A 15,537-nucleotide genomic window follows, 5' to 3' on the forward strand; every position below is an offset into this window, starting at 1 on the left:
TATATAATTGAGATCAAACAGACAGTCGGACAAATGGTTCAAACCCTAGTCCACAACCAGAAAAGGAACAAGAGATAAGGTGGAAACACCAATCCTAAACCTGTTAGATCTCAATTATATATACATATATACATATATATATATATATATATATATATATATATATATATATATATATATATATATATATACATGTATTTTGGAAAATAAAAGTATAAAACACTTTAAGTAGTTTGAAAACACTTTTTAAAATAGTTTAAATCAGTTGAAATCGCTTGAAACATTTTTAAAACTGTTTCGAATTTATTTGAATGATAACACAAGATTTACCTGTATTCCCCACCCCCACCCCCCCCCCCCCCTAAAACTATGAAAAATAGTAAAAACGTAGGAGTATGAACTCACCTTATGGGGGTGATTCGATTGAATGTTCGATATAAGATGTTATTTCCACTAGTTAGATCCCAAGGAAAAAACGAGTCCTAAAATCATTTCACGTAATATATAAGTATACAAATAGTGAATATAATCATAAGTATGATAAGAAATTAGACTTATTTGTAACTTTCACTTACAAATAAGAGTGTTTGAAGTGAATTCGTGGGCTGCAAGGTGTTTTTGGCCAGGCCTTGGGTTTTCGGCCCAATGAAGATCTTGATGATGTTCGTGTTCTTGGACAAACCAAGAAGATGTGTGCGTTTTTGGTAGAAGATCCCGGAATTGTAAGGTGATAGATCAATGATATGAAGAACACTTGTGTTCTTGGCAAGATCCTTAAGGAGATTCAAAGTATTTTTGGATGATAGTTGAGAGGGAAAATGAAAGTTTTCGGCTGGAAAGTGAAGAATGAGGTATGTTTCGGTTTACCTTATATAAATATTCATGCGTTTTTGGCTGAGAACACCACCAGAGAAGCTAAGACCGAGGCCTTTCGCCATCCGAAGTCGTTTACGGCCGAAAGCCGTTTGCGATCCGAAGTGTCGACATGATTGCAGGGTTTTTTGCCTTGACCTCGTTTTCGGTTTGAGGCAAGTAGTGTGCAAGTCTTTCCGGTTTTCAAGGGGCATAAATTGATTTCCTTAACCATTTTACAAAATCATATAATTATAATAATGATTAAATCAAAGGGTTTCTAGTATCTTGACCGCTGTTGACTTTTGTTTGACTTTTTATTGACCGAAATAACGGTTTGTCAAAAACAATCTTCGTTATGTCATAAAGTAAGTCATCTAACTTCCTCTGTCGTAAGGAGCGAGTTTGGCAAAATAGATCTTCAAAACCCGTCAGATTTGATGAAATAAATCTTTTTAGAATATACCCAATTCTCAAAAATTAAAACCAGAAAAATAATAAAAATTAACTTTGTATTTTTCGGTTTTAAATATTAGACAAAAAGAATAGAATAATAAGAAATTACTTAGAATGATTTAAAAAGAATAAGACCAAAGAAAATGATAAGAAATGAAAATATTTTGGAAAGAAAGGGTTAAAATGGTAAAATCTCAAGGATTTGAAAAGAAATTTAGATATGGGGTTAAAACTGACAATTCGCATAAACTTTGGGGATAGGAATTGAAACTGAACTCATTTTCTTCGTATGAACGGAAGTAATCACGCCTTTGACTTTTGGAAGTCAAAATTAAATGGCGAGACGTGAGTTCAGACACTGCCGATATGAAACCAAATACTTCCGATTGCGAGATTCCAAGTTCGTATTGTGAAGTTCCGATTCGAACACTTTGAAATTCTGACTACAATATTGAGACTGAAACTCCGATTCCGAATCGATTGCAACCTCCGAACGCATAAATTTAATTTCGAATCCGAGAGATTGATTCCGATGACTCGGAGTATGAACACGGTTGACGATCAATTCCAGAAAGCGATTGCGAGTTTCATAACTCCGAACAACTCCGAGCGCTCGGAGTGCTTCAGAGATGAACAGTGAACTCCGAATTCCAATTCTCGATTCCGTTTGAACAGTTCGGCAATTCAAATCCCGACGATTTTGTTTTTGATTTTGAACTTCCGAGTATGATTTTAACTTCTGATCGCCTATGAACTACCGAATGCGAATCGTTTGCAACCTCTGAGCCTAGAACTCTGAACGCCTCCGAACGCTCGGAACATTCCGAGATTAATAATATATTCCGAATTTGTTGCGTCCGTTTCCGAATGGCTTCAATATACCGAACACCAAACCGAACGCGAACTGTCGGAGACCATCAGTAAATCCAATCGTGACTTTACATTAGCGAAAGGAACCCTTAAAGTTTGAAGGATATGCCAAATGTCACCCTTAATTCCGAAACTAATTAACTGTATTTAATTCTGAATTAACCATTAAAGTTTCAATGAACTCACAGTTTTTTCCCAATTTCCGAAAGTAACATCTTTTTGGTAATAATTCCGAATCCGACCCTATGTTTGCAGTACACTGACAGTTTGCACCCTTTTTGCTGAAATATGTCAGATGTCAGCCTTCTTTTTGCAGAAAATTTCCTTTTCAGCCATTTTTTCAACTTTTCACTATTTTGTCATTTCCAACCATTTGAAAAACAATAAAAATTGATTTCTTCAACACAATTTCGTATCTTTAACTGAATTTTCTAAAGATTTCACCTGATTTTGATTTCTTTTATATAAAGAACAAAACTTTTATGAAACTTTTGGTACCCATTTAAGATTCAGTATTGAAGTTGGTTTCTTGCACACCTATTTATTTAAAAAGAATCGATCATCTTCTGAAAATAATACCCGCTTTTTAGTTGAAAAACAAAAATTTCTAAAAATTTCATTAAACCAACTAAATATTCTTTTATCTTTCCTCCAACTTTTAACATATTTATCTGAAGAAAAATAAGAATGATAAAACTTCAAAAATGGTCCCTGTGGTTTTCAAAAATATCAAGTTTAGTCCTTAAGTTCAAAAAACCTCACAAATGGTCTCTGTGGTTCAAAACTTTTAACATTTGGTCCTTCCGCCTAACTCCGTCAGCTTTCTACTGTTAAGTGAGGGACATTTTTGTCATTTCAATACACAGGGACCATTTATGAGGGTTTCTCTATTTTAAAAAATATATATATAAATATTTAATTAAATGGCCCCACTCTCTCTCTCTTTCTCTCTCTTCATCTCTCTCTCTCTCTCTCACACACACATGATCTATAAGACCTCCCTTACTCTTCTCCTATTTTATCCACCTTTAACAACCATTACTCCACCATAGCACCACCACTGCCACCACCTTCTTCCCCACTGGAAACCAATATCCCTACCCTACTGTTGCTGCCAGAGCTCTTTCTTCCACCATCTACAACCCTCCGGAGAAGGCTTCCATTCACCACCCAAGACCACCTCCCCTCGTCACTCTCCCCAATTTCTCACTTCACTGGTGACGATGACCACCAAAATCGATGACGACAGTCCCTCTGCCTCCTCCTGTCATAACCCACCACCATTAAATGTTTTCGTCACTCATGGTTCCCCATAGACCCTTGTCAAACACCACCCAATTTCTATTATCTTTCCATTTCTACACCTGATGCAACCTAGTCAATGGGTAGATCCCGGTTTTCCTTTGTTCTTTATCGATAGTTTTCTTTCCTTAAAACTATTCCCACTAACCCTACTACCACCGCCAGTCTGTTTCCATGGATTTTTACAGAACGCAGGTTCACACATCATGCTATATTCAAATTGTTCATCAGAAACGGAGTTGCTGAAAGGTTCAAAAACAGGGGATGAAGACGAACAAGAAGATGAGCTACTGGATGAAATTTAAGGGAAAAGAAAATCAGAAGTCTGGACACTATGTGAATCATTATCGGGGAGACCAGAGTAAGTTTGAAGGAAGGATAGATCATCGATTAGAAGGTGGTGACGGATGAGGTCTAAAGCTGAAGATTAATCAGGGGACGCCATTGATGAGCAGAAGTGAAGAAGATTAAAGAGATGGGTTTATTGAATCGAAGGAATCCTTGAGTGGAAAATATGGAGTGAAATGGTAGTGATATATATATATATATATATATATATATATATATATATATATATATATATATATATATATATATATATATATATATATATATAACGTAAGAATGGACATTGGATAGACTTTGACTACTAAAGAAATAAGAGAAAATAGAGACATGTACATTGAGGAGGGGGAGAGGGGGGTTCGCCGATGGTGAGAGGAAGCATCAGTTAGTTGATTTGTGACGATGATGCAAATTCAACTACTCATTATATTTAGAGAGAGAGAGAGAGAGAGAGAGAGAGAAAGGTGGGGCCCTTTAATATTAAATAATTATATTTATTTCTTTTTTAAAAAAAATAAGGTAAAACTTCATAAATGGTCCCTGTGGAAGTGAAATGACAGAATTGCCCTTCACTTAACAGCCAAAAGCTAACGGAGTTAGCGAAAAGGACCAAATGTTAAAAGTTTTGAAACCATAGGGACCATCTGTGAGGTTTTTTGAACTTAGGGACTAAACTTGATATTTTCGAAAACCATAGGGACCATTTTTGAAGTTTTTGAAGTTTCTTTGAACACTCTTGACTCCAGCTTTTTGAACCTTTTCACATGCATTGGGTACTTATACCTTAGGCATCCAAACATTCTTTATTTTATTCTTGTTCTTGTTCTTGTTCTTTCTTTTCTGATTTCTAGTCTTTAGAAACGAATTTCGGATCTAAACAACCTCTTCACCTTTTTGAATCTGAACATTTGAAGTCTTTTGAACACAATCCTTAGGAGTTTGGTAAATCTAAACATCTTGAATAATTGGCTTTCTGTAAGAAACCATTCCTTCAAAAACATCACGTCTCCAAATTGGGTGTGATTTGTAGGATTTCTTGATCAAGGGGGTCTTCCGTCATGGTTGTACGTATGAAGTTATGCATCAAACAAGATGCAATGATTATGCGTGGCATAGATTCTATTGGATGGTATGCATTATCACGTAAAATAGCCCATCTAGATTTAATTAATCCAAAACATCGTTCTATTACGTTCCCTGCTGATAAATGTCTCATGTTATATAACTCTTTAGCATTTGTTGGAGGTCAAGACCAGTCATTAAGATGGTAACTTTGCCCGCGATAAGGTGTTAAAAAACCTTCACCATTTGTATAACCTGCATCACAAAGGTAGTATGTTCCTACAATAGATTCTACATATTTAGTTAGAGTGTATTGGTAATATTATGTAGCTTTATGTTTTTTGTATATCATACCATGAGGTATTTTAAGACCATGTGGTCTACTAATAGCATCTCGCAGTACTCGACTATCTGCTGCAGAACCCTCTCATCCCACTAGTACATATATGAAATGAAGATCTCTCGAACACACTCTAAGTACATTAGTACAAATTTCACCCTTGTGTTTTCGATAAGGTTTTCTCTTTGCTACATGGACTTTAACTTTGATATATGTTCCATCTAATGCCCTTAGGCAACCCTGTACATAAAACAAATTATTTAATTAATATTGGAATTAAATAAATTTATAATAACTAATTACTAACCTCAAACCACCTCTACCTCTCATCGGTTTCGTCATCTGGTATTGGCACAGGTTTCTTGTAGAACTCTTTATGTAATCGACATACCGCATCTAAAACTACCTTGAAATATCGACTTACAGTTTCACCTTACCTTTTGAATCTTTCTACTATAATCCTATTTTTTTTTATTATGTGCAAGTACATGTAAGTGATGGGTTTTGAGCATTCTAACACTCTTATGGTGTACATGCAACCCTAAATACCTTGGATCTATGTTTTCTCTATTATACATGCAAATATCAAATTTCCAAGGTATTGCTCTAACTAGCATAATATAAGGTACAAATAATATAAAATATAGTAGAATGACATACCTCTTTGTTGGTGCTTGATTCCATGTAGCTTGAGAGCCTAGTGCCCTAAGTGTGACACCTCAAATGGTTCACACAACATCAAATGCATTTGGAATAACTTAGAGAGAAAATATTACACTTCAAAAATTGGCTTGCCCTTACTTGATTCACTTAGTGGCCGATTTTGACAAGAATGATATGCTTATATAGTGTGACACAATTAGGGTAAACCCTAATTTCATGGCTTTCCATTTCCTTGGATCCATGGGTTCAAATACACCATGGAGCATCCTATGGGTTTTATCCCAACTTGATAATCCATGGATCATTAACCCACTATATAAGTATGGATGATTTACACAATCAACCCATATATTTAATTAGTCTTCTTTTGATCACTTAATTAATTCTAGATTAATTCTTGACCAATACAAATTAAATAATCTTATTAATATATTAAAACTTATAATATATTAATAAACTTAAGTGTTATTTCTCTCAAATGAGCATGGGTTGAATCCAATACTCATAACTTATGAGCACTCATGAATGTTGTAGCAACTCTTGCTATGTCTAATGCACATTAGACAAATCATACAAGCCAAATTCCTGACAGTCTTGATTCATATCTACTTCCAACATATGACTGACTATGGATAGTTTGAATAACTTAATCATTCGGGAAGAATGATCTAATTATTCTGGAAGTCAAAACATGCAAAGTGAAACACAGAAATAATACCAATCTTGTATGGCCTCAACACTTTGAGTGTAAATAAAAAATTCTTTTATCTAAGCACCATATTGATTACTCATTATTCATTATTTCGTTTTATCAACTTAATACTTGAATTGAAACAGTAGTCATGCCATGAACCAAGCATGCATACTTTGTTTACCTATGGTCCTTTCAACATTATTTCTACCGTGAAGACCTCGCAAGGATGGACTGACCGTCGAGATCTTCTTGCTAATACTATGTTTACTTATTGGAGTTCAAGGCGTGCCAATAATTAATTTATTCCATGTTTTTATGTAAACTTCATTATTCATTATATAGTATTTATACTTTTTTTTTTCGAACGGCAAGCTAGCATTAACAAAAAAAGAAAACTAGCCAGAGGCTAGGAGGTACAAAAGTTTTGGAGGAAAACATACAAGAAAAGAAAAGGGAACAGAACAAAAACAAACGCAGACGGAGAATAACTACACTCTAGAGTAGCACTCCAGAACGGGATCGCAGCACCAATCATTCCATCTAAGGGCAGCAGCCTTTCTATTCCTCGCATTAAACCAGAATAATGAGAAAGATTGGACCTCGTAAGCCAACACCGATATAGATTTAACACCTGAGGCGTGCGCCTTCAAGTTGCGGTAACTCCAAACCACCCATAAAAATACTAACATGATACCTTCATGAATGTTTGACAACCTCCTGTGGCCTTGTAGCAGATTTTTGCAATTAAGGAGATCCCCAATCGTACGTACATTTGGATCCAATAGCCACCACCAGCCAGATAATCTTTGCCATAGATCTTTTGTTATTCTGCATTGAGTAAAAAGATGGTTCTCGGTCTCTGGAGCTTCACCACAGATTTTGCAAAGGGTGGATGTTGTAACACCAATTTTTGACAGATTGACCATTGTTGGGAGTCTCCCGTGGATGATTCGCCAAGCTAGGATATTTAACTTCCCGGGGATTAACGGGTTCCACTGCCATTTCTCAACAGAGCAGGGGAGAATGGCCATGTCAATATAATTTCTCAAAGATGATACCGAATAAATACTCGATGGCTCTAGGTCCCAGTTCCACTTAATTGATCCAGGAGCGTTTACATTGCTTACCAACTTAAAATGGCTTGCAAATGAGATATTATCCTTTTCAAGATACTTAGGGAGGTTAGCAATTACACCCCAACACCCGCTTTTCCTTCTAGTTACCGAAGGTCTACTAAAGCCACCGTCGTCACCATAAATTGATTTTATTACAACAGCCCATGTAATATTCGGATTTGCCTTGAAGCGCCACCACCACTTCCCTAGCATTGCAATGTTTTGGGCTTTCAAGCTGCCAATGCCTAGCCCACCCCTGTCTTTAGATGTTGAGATTTTGTCCCATGCAATCCACGTAATCTTTCTTTTTTCCATATCTCCGCCCCAAAAGAACCTCATTCTAATCTTCTCAAGTGTTTTAATCACTTTACTGGGAGCCTTAAACAAGGAGAAGTAGAAAGAACCTAGGCTACCCAGGACCGCCTTACATAGTGTCAGCCGACCCCCAAATGACAAAGTGGATGACTTCCATTTTGATAGCTTTGCCTGGAATTTCTCAATTAGGGGATTCCAATGCGCAGCTCTAGCCATGGGTGCACCCATCGGGAGGCCAAGATAGATAAAAGGTAGGGTACCAATGGAGCAATTTAAACATCGGGCCACGAACTCCAGTTCACATACTTGGACACCAAACCCATATATTTTACTTTTTAACATGTTAATTTTGAGACCGGAAGCCAACTCAAAGCAACGAAGGATACGAATCAGATTTCTTGCGTTTTGAATCGACCATGAGCCTAAGAAAATTGCGTCATCAGCATACTGGAGGTGAGATAAGTTTGGACCCTACCTTAAAAATAGTATATAGTGTTTATACTATTTTTAATAATTGAACAACTATATTATTATTTCATTATTCTTATTTATATATTGTATTCATTATGTGGTGTGATAATATTTCTTCAGTTTGAATCTATTTGTAAAATATTCATTATATTAGAAATATGTATCTATAATATTAATTAACAAGAAAATAAATTATTTGCTAGTGATGTTATAATAAAAAAAATACATTTCTATTTCAATGTTTAATATTCTCAGACACATTTCTAATGTGGATTCTAGTTCAACCAAACATATTTCTCTTGTCGATTTTTTTTTCAAGTTTAATTCTTTTTTCTTTCGTTAGCAATTTCATTTCTCTTTGCCATAAAACATAATCCCAACTAAAAACCCTCCTAATTGGCACAACTTTCTAAAAAAGTACGGATGACGTGCGACACCTTTTGAAAAGCCTTATTTTGCAAGTCGATAACTTGGACCCACGGCCGGCAGTAGATTTGGCACGACGGGGACTCCGAGTTTCCGACGTACAGAAGATAACAAATTTTGACTTATATGAATGGAAAGTAAGTAGCAATAAATTTACTAAAAAGATAATTCAAGTTCAACATCAGAATCAAGAAGGAAGAACATACACGATGGAACTAAAGCCAGGCCTCTCTGCTTTCGTCACTGGGGGTGCCTCCGGAATCGGTATATTTCCTCAATTTTTGAATTCATTTTATAGGGTTTAGCTTTGATGTATTCCCGACTTTTTTTTTTTTTTTTTGACTAATTTAAACTCCAATTAACCATTTAGAACAAACGAGCTATCGGTTTAGATTGCAAGTTACAATCCGGTTATTCCGATTATCAAGGATCAAATGTTTTTTATTTGGATTGACGTCGATCCGAAGACTTTAAGAATACTGGATAAACTTAGTTGACCTTTGGATAAACTTATGTTCAATTCAGTTAATCGTTGCACAGTATGACTTTGAGAGTTATATAAGCGTTTATCTTTGCTGAGTGAATTCATAAGAAGATGACCTAAAATCAAACTATTATATGTATGCTTTTGAAAAGAATACAATTGCACCCAATTTCACTCCAATTGAAATTGAAACCCTAGAATTGCTCAGATTTATGTTCTTTCATCCTTTTGTTTTCCAAACAGAGCAATTTCAATTGGACTTTTGAAGTCAAAGATAGTAACTCACAGGTCAACAATGGAAATCAAACCCCCAAATTTTCACAAAAAAGAAAAAGACTTTCATATTCTACATCTGAATTACGAACAAGCCTATATGAATCTTGAATTTAATATACAAACAAAACAGGTAGGGCTCTTTGCATAGCTCTTGCCCAAAAGGGTATTTTCGTCACAGTTGTTGACTTTTCTTCTGAAAGGGGAGAAGAGGTTGCATCACTTTCACAACAAGAGAATCTCAAATTCCATTCCGGATTAAACTTCCCATCTGCTATCTTTATAAAATGTGATGTCAGTAACAAAGGTAAAAAGCAAAAACTCTTCATTTTCCTTTTCTCATATATATATTTTTATAAACTCCATTAATTATTATTACATTCAATTTACAGGAGAAGTAGCTGCTGCATTTGAAAAACACCTTGAAGTATATGGAAGTTTGGATATTTGCATTAACTCTGCAGGAATTGCAACTTCAATCCCATTTTCCAAAGATCAAACAGATGGATCAAAATCATGGAGACATGCCATTAATGTGAATCTTGTAGCAGTTATCGATTGCACCCAAAGAGCTGTATGTTTACATTTTACAAATTCCAATATTTATATTTACATTTTCTTCTTTTGTTTACTTTTGAACTTATAATCTAACTATACACAGATTAAAATAATGGAAGATGCAAAAAGACCTGGTGTGATTATAAATTTGGGTTCTGCATCAGGGTTGTATCCAATGATTACTGACCCTATTTATTCTGCTTCCAAAGGTTGTTATTTTATAATTTATACAAGAATAAACATAAATCTTATATTTATATATATATTTTTCTTTTTTGGAAAGGTGGTGTGGTTATGTTTAGCAGATCGCTTTCTACCTACAAGCGAAAGGGTATTCGTGTCAATGTGCTTTGCCCTGAGGTGGGACCCAATTCAATTTTATATTAAAGAAAACAATATTTCATATTTATTTAATAATGTGAGGAACATATTACAGTTTATTCAAACTGACATGGCTGAAAAAGTGGGGTCCCAGTTTATTGAACGTATGGGAGGCTATGTATCCATGGATACATTGATTCAAGGTATTGAAGAAGAAGAAGAAAAAATAAATAAATAAAAAATATGAAGATTAAGGTTTAAAGTTTATTCTTATTATTGTGTAAAACAGGAGCATTTGAGCTTATAAGTGATGAAAGTAAAAGTGGAGCATGTTTATGGATTACAAAGCGTAGAGGAATGGAATATTGGCCTACTCCTAATGAAGAAGCAAAATATTTAATAACACCTTCAAGATTAAAAAAGAAAATATTTTCATCGGTTGTTTCTTCAAATGTTCACATTCCACAAAGCTTTGACAAATTGTGAGTTCGTATACGTTTTTATTTCTTGCATTTAACCCTTTTGTAAATTATAATTTTATTTATTTGAGAGTTTTTATGCAGAATTGTTCACACACTAAGCAGCAATTTCCGTAGTGCTACAAGTATAGTGCATGGAGCTTTGAAATTACCGATTCGCCCAAATCATGTTCTTTTGAAAATTATATATGCTGGTGTCAATGCAAGTGATGTAAGCAAACTTTTTATTTAAACATTAACTTATATATTTTTTTAATCTTTTTTTATCGGATAATTTTTTTTTTTTTGTATAAAATGACAGGTGAATTTTAGTTCTGGAAGCTACTTTAGTGGAACCAAACAGGAAATCAGTTCTAGGCTTCCATTTGATGCTGGATTTGAGGTATATAAAAATACTTTTTGATTTTAATGATATTTTGTTTGTGTATAAAATATGAAATATAAAATTATAAAATTACAGGGTGTAGGATTAATTGCTGCAATTGGTGAAGGGGTTAAAAATTTAAAAGTTGGGACTCCTGCAGCTATCATGACTTTTGGAGCTTATGCTGAATTTGCCATGGTATTATATTTATTTATATCATCTTCAAATATATATTTTATTTTTTTAATAAAATATAATATAATTTATTGAGTTATTGATATTATATTTTATAATTAGGTTCCTTCAAAACACATTCTTCCTGTTGCAAGACCAGACCCTGAAGTTGTTGCCATGCTTACTTCTGGACTTACCGCTTCAATTGCTCTAGAAAAGGTTCATTTTCATTTTAATTACCAAAATATTATTTTTAACCAAAAAAAAATTTATTTTATTTAATTCCATTTTTATTAATCTAGTCAGCACAAATGGAGTCTGGTAAGACAGTTCTTGTCACAGCTGCTGCAGGAGGAACCGGACAATTTGCAGTTCAGGTAATTCATCAAAAAAAAAAAAAAAAAAAAAACATTTTTTTTTTGTTTTCTCATAATCTAACAAAAATATATATATTCTTTTTTTTTTATATGAAAAAATAATAGCTTGCTAAATTAGCTGGAAACAAAGTGGTTGCAACATGTGGAGGCAAAGATAAGGCTAAGCTTCTAAGGGATTTGGGAGTTGACCGAGTCATTGACTACAAAGAAGAATCGATTAAAAATGTATGTATATTTAATATTTCCTTTCATAAAATCTTTTTCTCATTATATACAAAACAATAAAAGAATTATTATTTATATTCAGGTTTTGAAGAAGGAATTTCCAAAAGGAGTTGATATTGTTTATGAATCTGTTGGTGGTGACATGTTTGATTTATGCTTCAATGCTTTAGCACTTTATGGAAGAATGGTTGTCATTGGAATGATTTCTCAGGTATATTTAATACCTATTTTTATTTTAACATATGTTTTTTTTTATATAATTATCTTTCTTATTTCTCATTGGTTTAGTATCAAGGAGAGAATGGATGGAAACCAAGAAACTACACGGGCCTATGCGAGAAAATCTTGGCGAAAAGTCAAACTTTGGTATGTAAAATCTAAAATGTTTGACTTTTTTTTACTAAAAATAATAAAATTGTCGCCATTTTTTTTAATTATAAAATTTTGCAGGCTGGATTTTTTCTAGTGCAATACCCTCACTTGTGGCAACAACATCTTGATAATTTGGTTCACCTTTTCTCTGTGGGAAAGCTAAAGGTATCATTTTTATAACTTTTTTAGCAAAAAAAAAAATTCAAGATTTTATAGATTTTTATATAATATGAATATGATATATCTTTTTGTCAAATTATCAGGTTGCAATAGACCCTAAAAGCTTTGTGGGTGTACAATCTGTTGCTGATGCAGTTGAATATCTTCATTCTGGTAAAAGTGTAGGCAAGGTATGTGCATAAATACAAAAGGGCATTTTCGACTTTTTGTCACACTTGATAGAAATTTTATGTGTGTATTGGTTACAGGTGGTGGTTTGCATTGACCCGAGATTCAGCCAACAAACTGCAAAGCTTTAAGCTTTAAACTTTAATTATTATTAATAATTAATAATCGTGTACACAATGTTGAAAATTTGAAGGGTTTAAAGTTGGTATAAGAAATAAAAGGTTGTTGTTGAATGTATATTTTGTAAAGTAGGGGTTGTTTCGTTTTGGCTTAATGGGTTAAGTACATAGTATGGACAAAATGTGGATATGGATTTCTCTTTTTGACTTAAATTGGACAAAATGACTTAATGGATTAAGCAACAAAAAAAAATTATGTAACCTTATGCAATAGACACTAACCTTTTACGTGTTTGTCTTTTCGTCCCCCATAATATGCATGTAAAATGGTAGCTTAATCTTATTAATATGGTTTATTTAGTTAAAGAAAAAAAAAAAAAAAAACTTATGTATATAACAATTTATTTATCCCTACAAACATTATTATTCATTTAATGGGGTGGGGGGCTATTGCTTATACAACTACACTTACACCTAGTGGTATTATGACACTTGCATTATTTACACATTATTACAAACACTTGTACCTTATGTACACATTATAACAAAACTTGTAGGACATTTCCTTTTTTTAGATAATTCAACTTATTTTAACAATTTGATGTGATTAATACTTCTAAGCCTCAGGTTAATTTGAAACAGTGATACCATGCTTTTGTCGTTATTCCACTATTAGCGTTTTTGTTCTTGGTTCCTTTTAAATATTGACAGTTGTGACGTGCATTAAGTATGATTGTACATATTTGTTTTTTAATGTGGGCCGTTGATACTTCTAGGCGATTTGTAAAACATTAAAATGATTTTTCAAAAATATTAATTGCTTGAAATCCTGCTTGATTAATCGATTCTTTGTTGTTGAGCGAGTAGATTGGCATGATTTTGTTGCAAAAGTTGATTATAAATTCCATCTTTTGGTGTTTTCCATTTCCTAGTCTTGAGGTAGCAAAATAAACATTTGTTAGTGCTGATACAAGATGATATGGTATTGGCTAATTGTATTTTTGATGGAAATTCATGTGCTTCTTGGAGTGTTCCATTCATGTATAATGTATTTATGAACCCCTCGGTAAGATACTCTCGTATGGCTGGTGGTTTGTTGGCCGATTGTTGTAGTTTGTTATTCATGTATAGGTGAATACATGACATATTCACGTTTTAGTAAAATAACATAAAAACAACTTAGTATGATTGAAATTTTAGTGACATTATTAGAAAATATATATCACAAAGATTTTCTATATTTTATTCACATGTGATTAAAACTAACAAATAGTGATGATGATGTCAGGTACTAATAGGAATGAAAACTTAGTAACATCATCATAAAATCTATTGTAATGTTGTTTGGTCTCGGATTTCGACGAAATTTGCATGTTACATCGAATATGGTGCGATTTACAAAACTTATAGCTTTGCCATGACGTAAGAAGTTTTTCAGCTGTTCGGAATTGTTTAGTCTCAAAACCGAGATTTTTTTTTTTTTTTTTGAGATTTTTTAAAATTCCAATTAGATAACTAATTAGAAATCTCATCCTCATCAATTTTGTTTGTTAGTTACATGGGTCCATTTTTTGGTTTGGTTTACGGGTTTTGTATTTGAAACCATAGGTTTTGGGCGTCCATGGTTTTCTGGTTTTTTGGGTTCAACCCCGTTGAAATTATATTGCTATGAACGCTACGCTACCTACTTTAAATATACTAAAATAACTATGCAATGGTACAAAGGATAAAAGTACTAAAATAACTTCAACGTTGTCTGAGAACATAACACAGGAATCAAACATAGTAACATAGTTAACATTTCTTAAATATAAAATATATATAATAAATATAAATAATATTTAAAAAATAATAGATATTAAATAGCATATACGAGGGACACTTTTTAACTTATGGGTTGGTTCAAATTTACTTGGTGGGTTTATAATATAGACCCAACCTAACCACTAACATCGGGTTTTATAAAAATTCAAACCCACTCTGTTGGTTTTTGTTGGGTTTTCGATTTCTCAGTTTTGTTTTGGTCTGTTTTTGTCAGTTTTTTGGTTTCTAGTTTGGTTTTTGTTCATTCCTATGTCAAACATTGAATCAAGGAGTCTTGAAGGTTGAATTATTCAAAGTTCATTGCACAAAATAAAGGAAGTTGTGTTTAATCAGTTTTTCATATTTTCATTTCTAAACATTAGGGGCATATTTGTTTCCCAATTGTAGCCAAGACAATTGTTCAACGTATCTTTTATGTTCTTCTAATTCCACATAAATAAACTTGACTAATTTTTGATCTTGAATGAGCTTTTTCCACATGAAGAGTCTTTTCTTTGCCGGAGAAGCTTTCATAAGCCATTAATACTAATTCTCATCAACCAAATTTATGATCTTACATCATGTTACTTAAGGTGAAATTGTTGAGAAAATAAATACTCCTACCTTTAATTCTTACCCATCTTTCTACTCATAAAATAACAATACACTGGATCTATTAATTCTCTCTTAATCACCTCTCTTGATTTTGATAACAAAAAAAAATAGGAG

At 33.3% G+C, this 15,537-nt stretch overlaps 2 protein-coding genes across 2 annotated transcripts; one reads left to right on the forward strand and one right to left on the reverse strand.

Annotated features, from left to right (window-relative positions):
• Positions 1 to 7,072: 7,072 nt before the first annotated feature.
• Positions 7,073 to 8,230, reverse strand: LOC145007301 (uncharacterized). Its single transcript, XM_078966261.1, has one exon. The coding sequence runs from the start codon at positions 8,228 to 8,230 to the stop codon at positions 7,073 to 7,075; it is 1,158 nt and encodes a 385-aa protein (XP_078822387.1).
• Positions 8,231 to 8,880: 650 nt separating this feature from the next.
• On the forward strand, positions 8,881 to 13,123 carry LOC145005105 (uncharacterized). The gene is made up of 18 exons (XM_078964155.1): positions 8,881 to 9,175; positions 9,802 to 9,975; positions 10,061 to 10,242; positions 10,330 to 10,435; positions 10,510 to 10,586; positions 10,663 to 10,750; positions 10,837 to 11,029; positions 11,111 to 11,237; positions 11,328 to 11,408; positions 11,487 to 11,588; positions 11,688 to 11,783; positions 11,867 to 11,941; positions 12,047 to 12,166; positions 12,249 to 12,377; positions 12,455 to 12,532; positions 12,617 to 12,703; positions 12,802 to 12,888; positions 12,967 to 13,123. Exons 1-18 carry the CDS (start codon positions 9,121 to 9,123, stop codon positions 13,015 to 13,017), a joined length of 1,908 nt encoding a protein of 635 aa, XP_078820281.1. The 5' UTR covers positions 8,881 to 9,120; the 3' UTR covers positions 13,018 to 13,123.
• The last annotated feature ends 2,414 nt before the right edge of the window (positions 13,124 to 15,537 follow it).

Source organism: Lactuca saligna, chromosome 7 (assembly GCF_052625555.1).
Source record: "Lactuca saligna cultivar CGN05327 chromosome 7, ASM5262555v1, whole genome shotgun sequence".
Taxonomy (NCBI): Eukaryota; Viridiplantae; Streptophyta; class Magnoliopsida; order Asterales; family Asteraceae; genus Lactuca; species Lactuca saligna.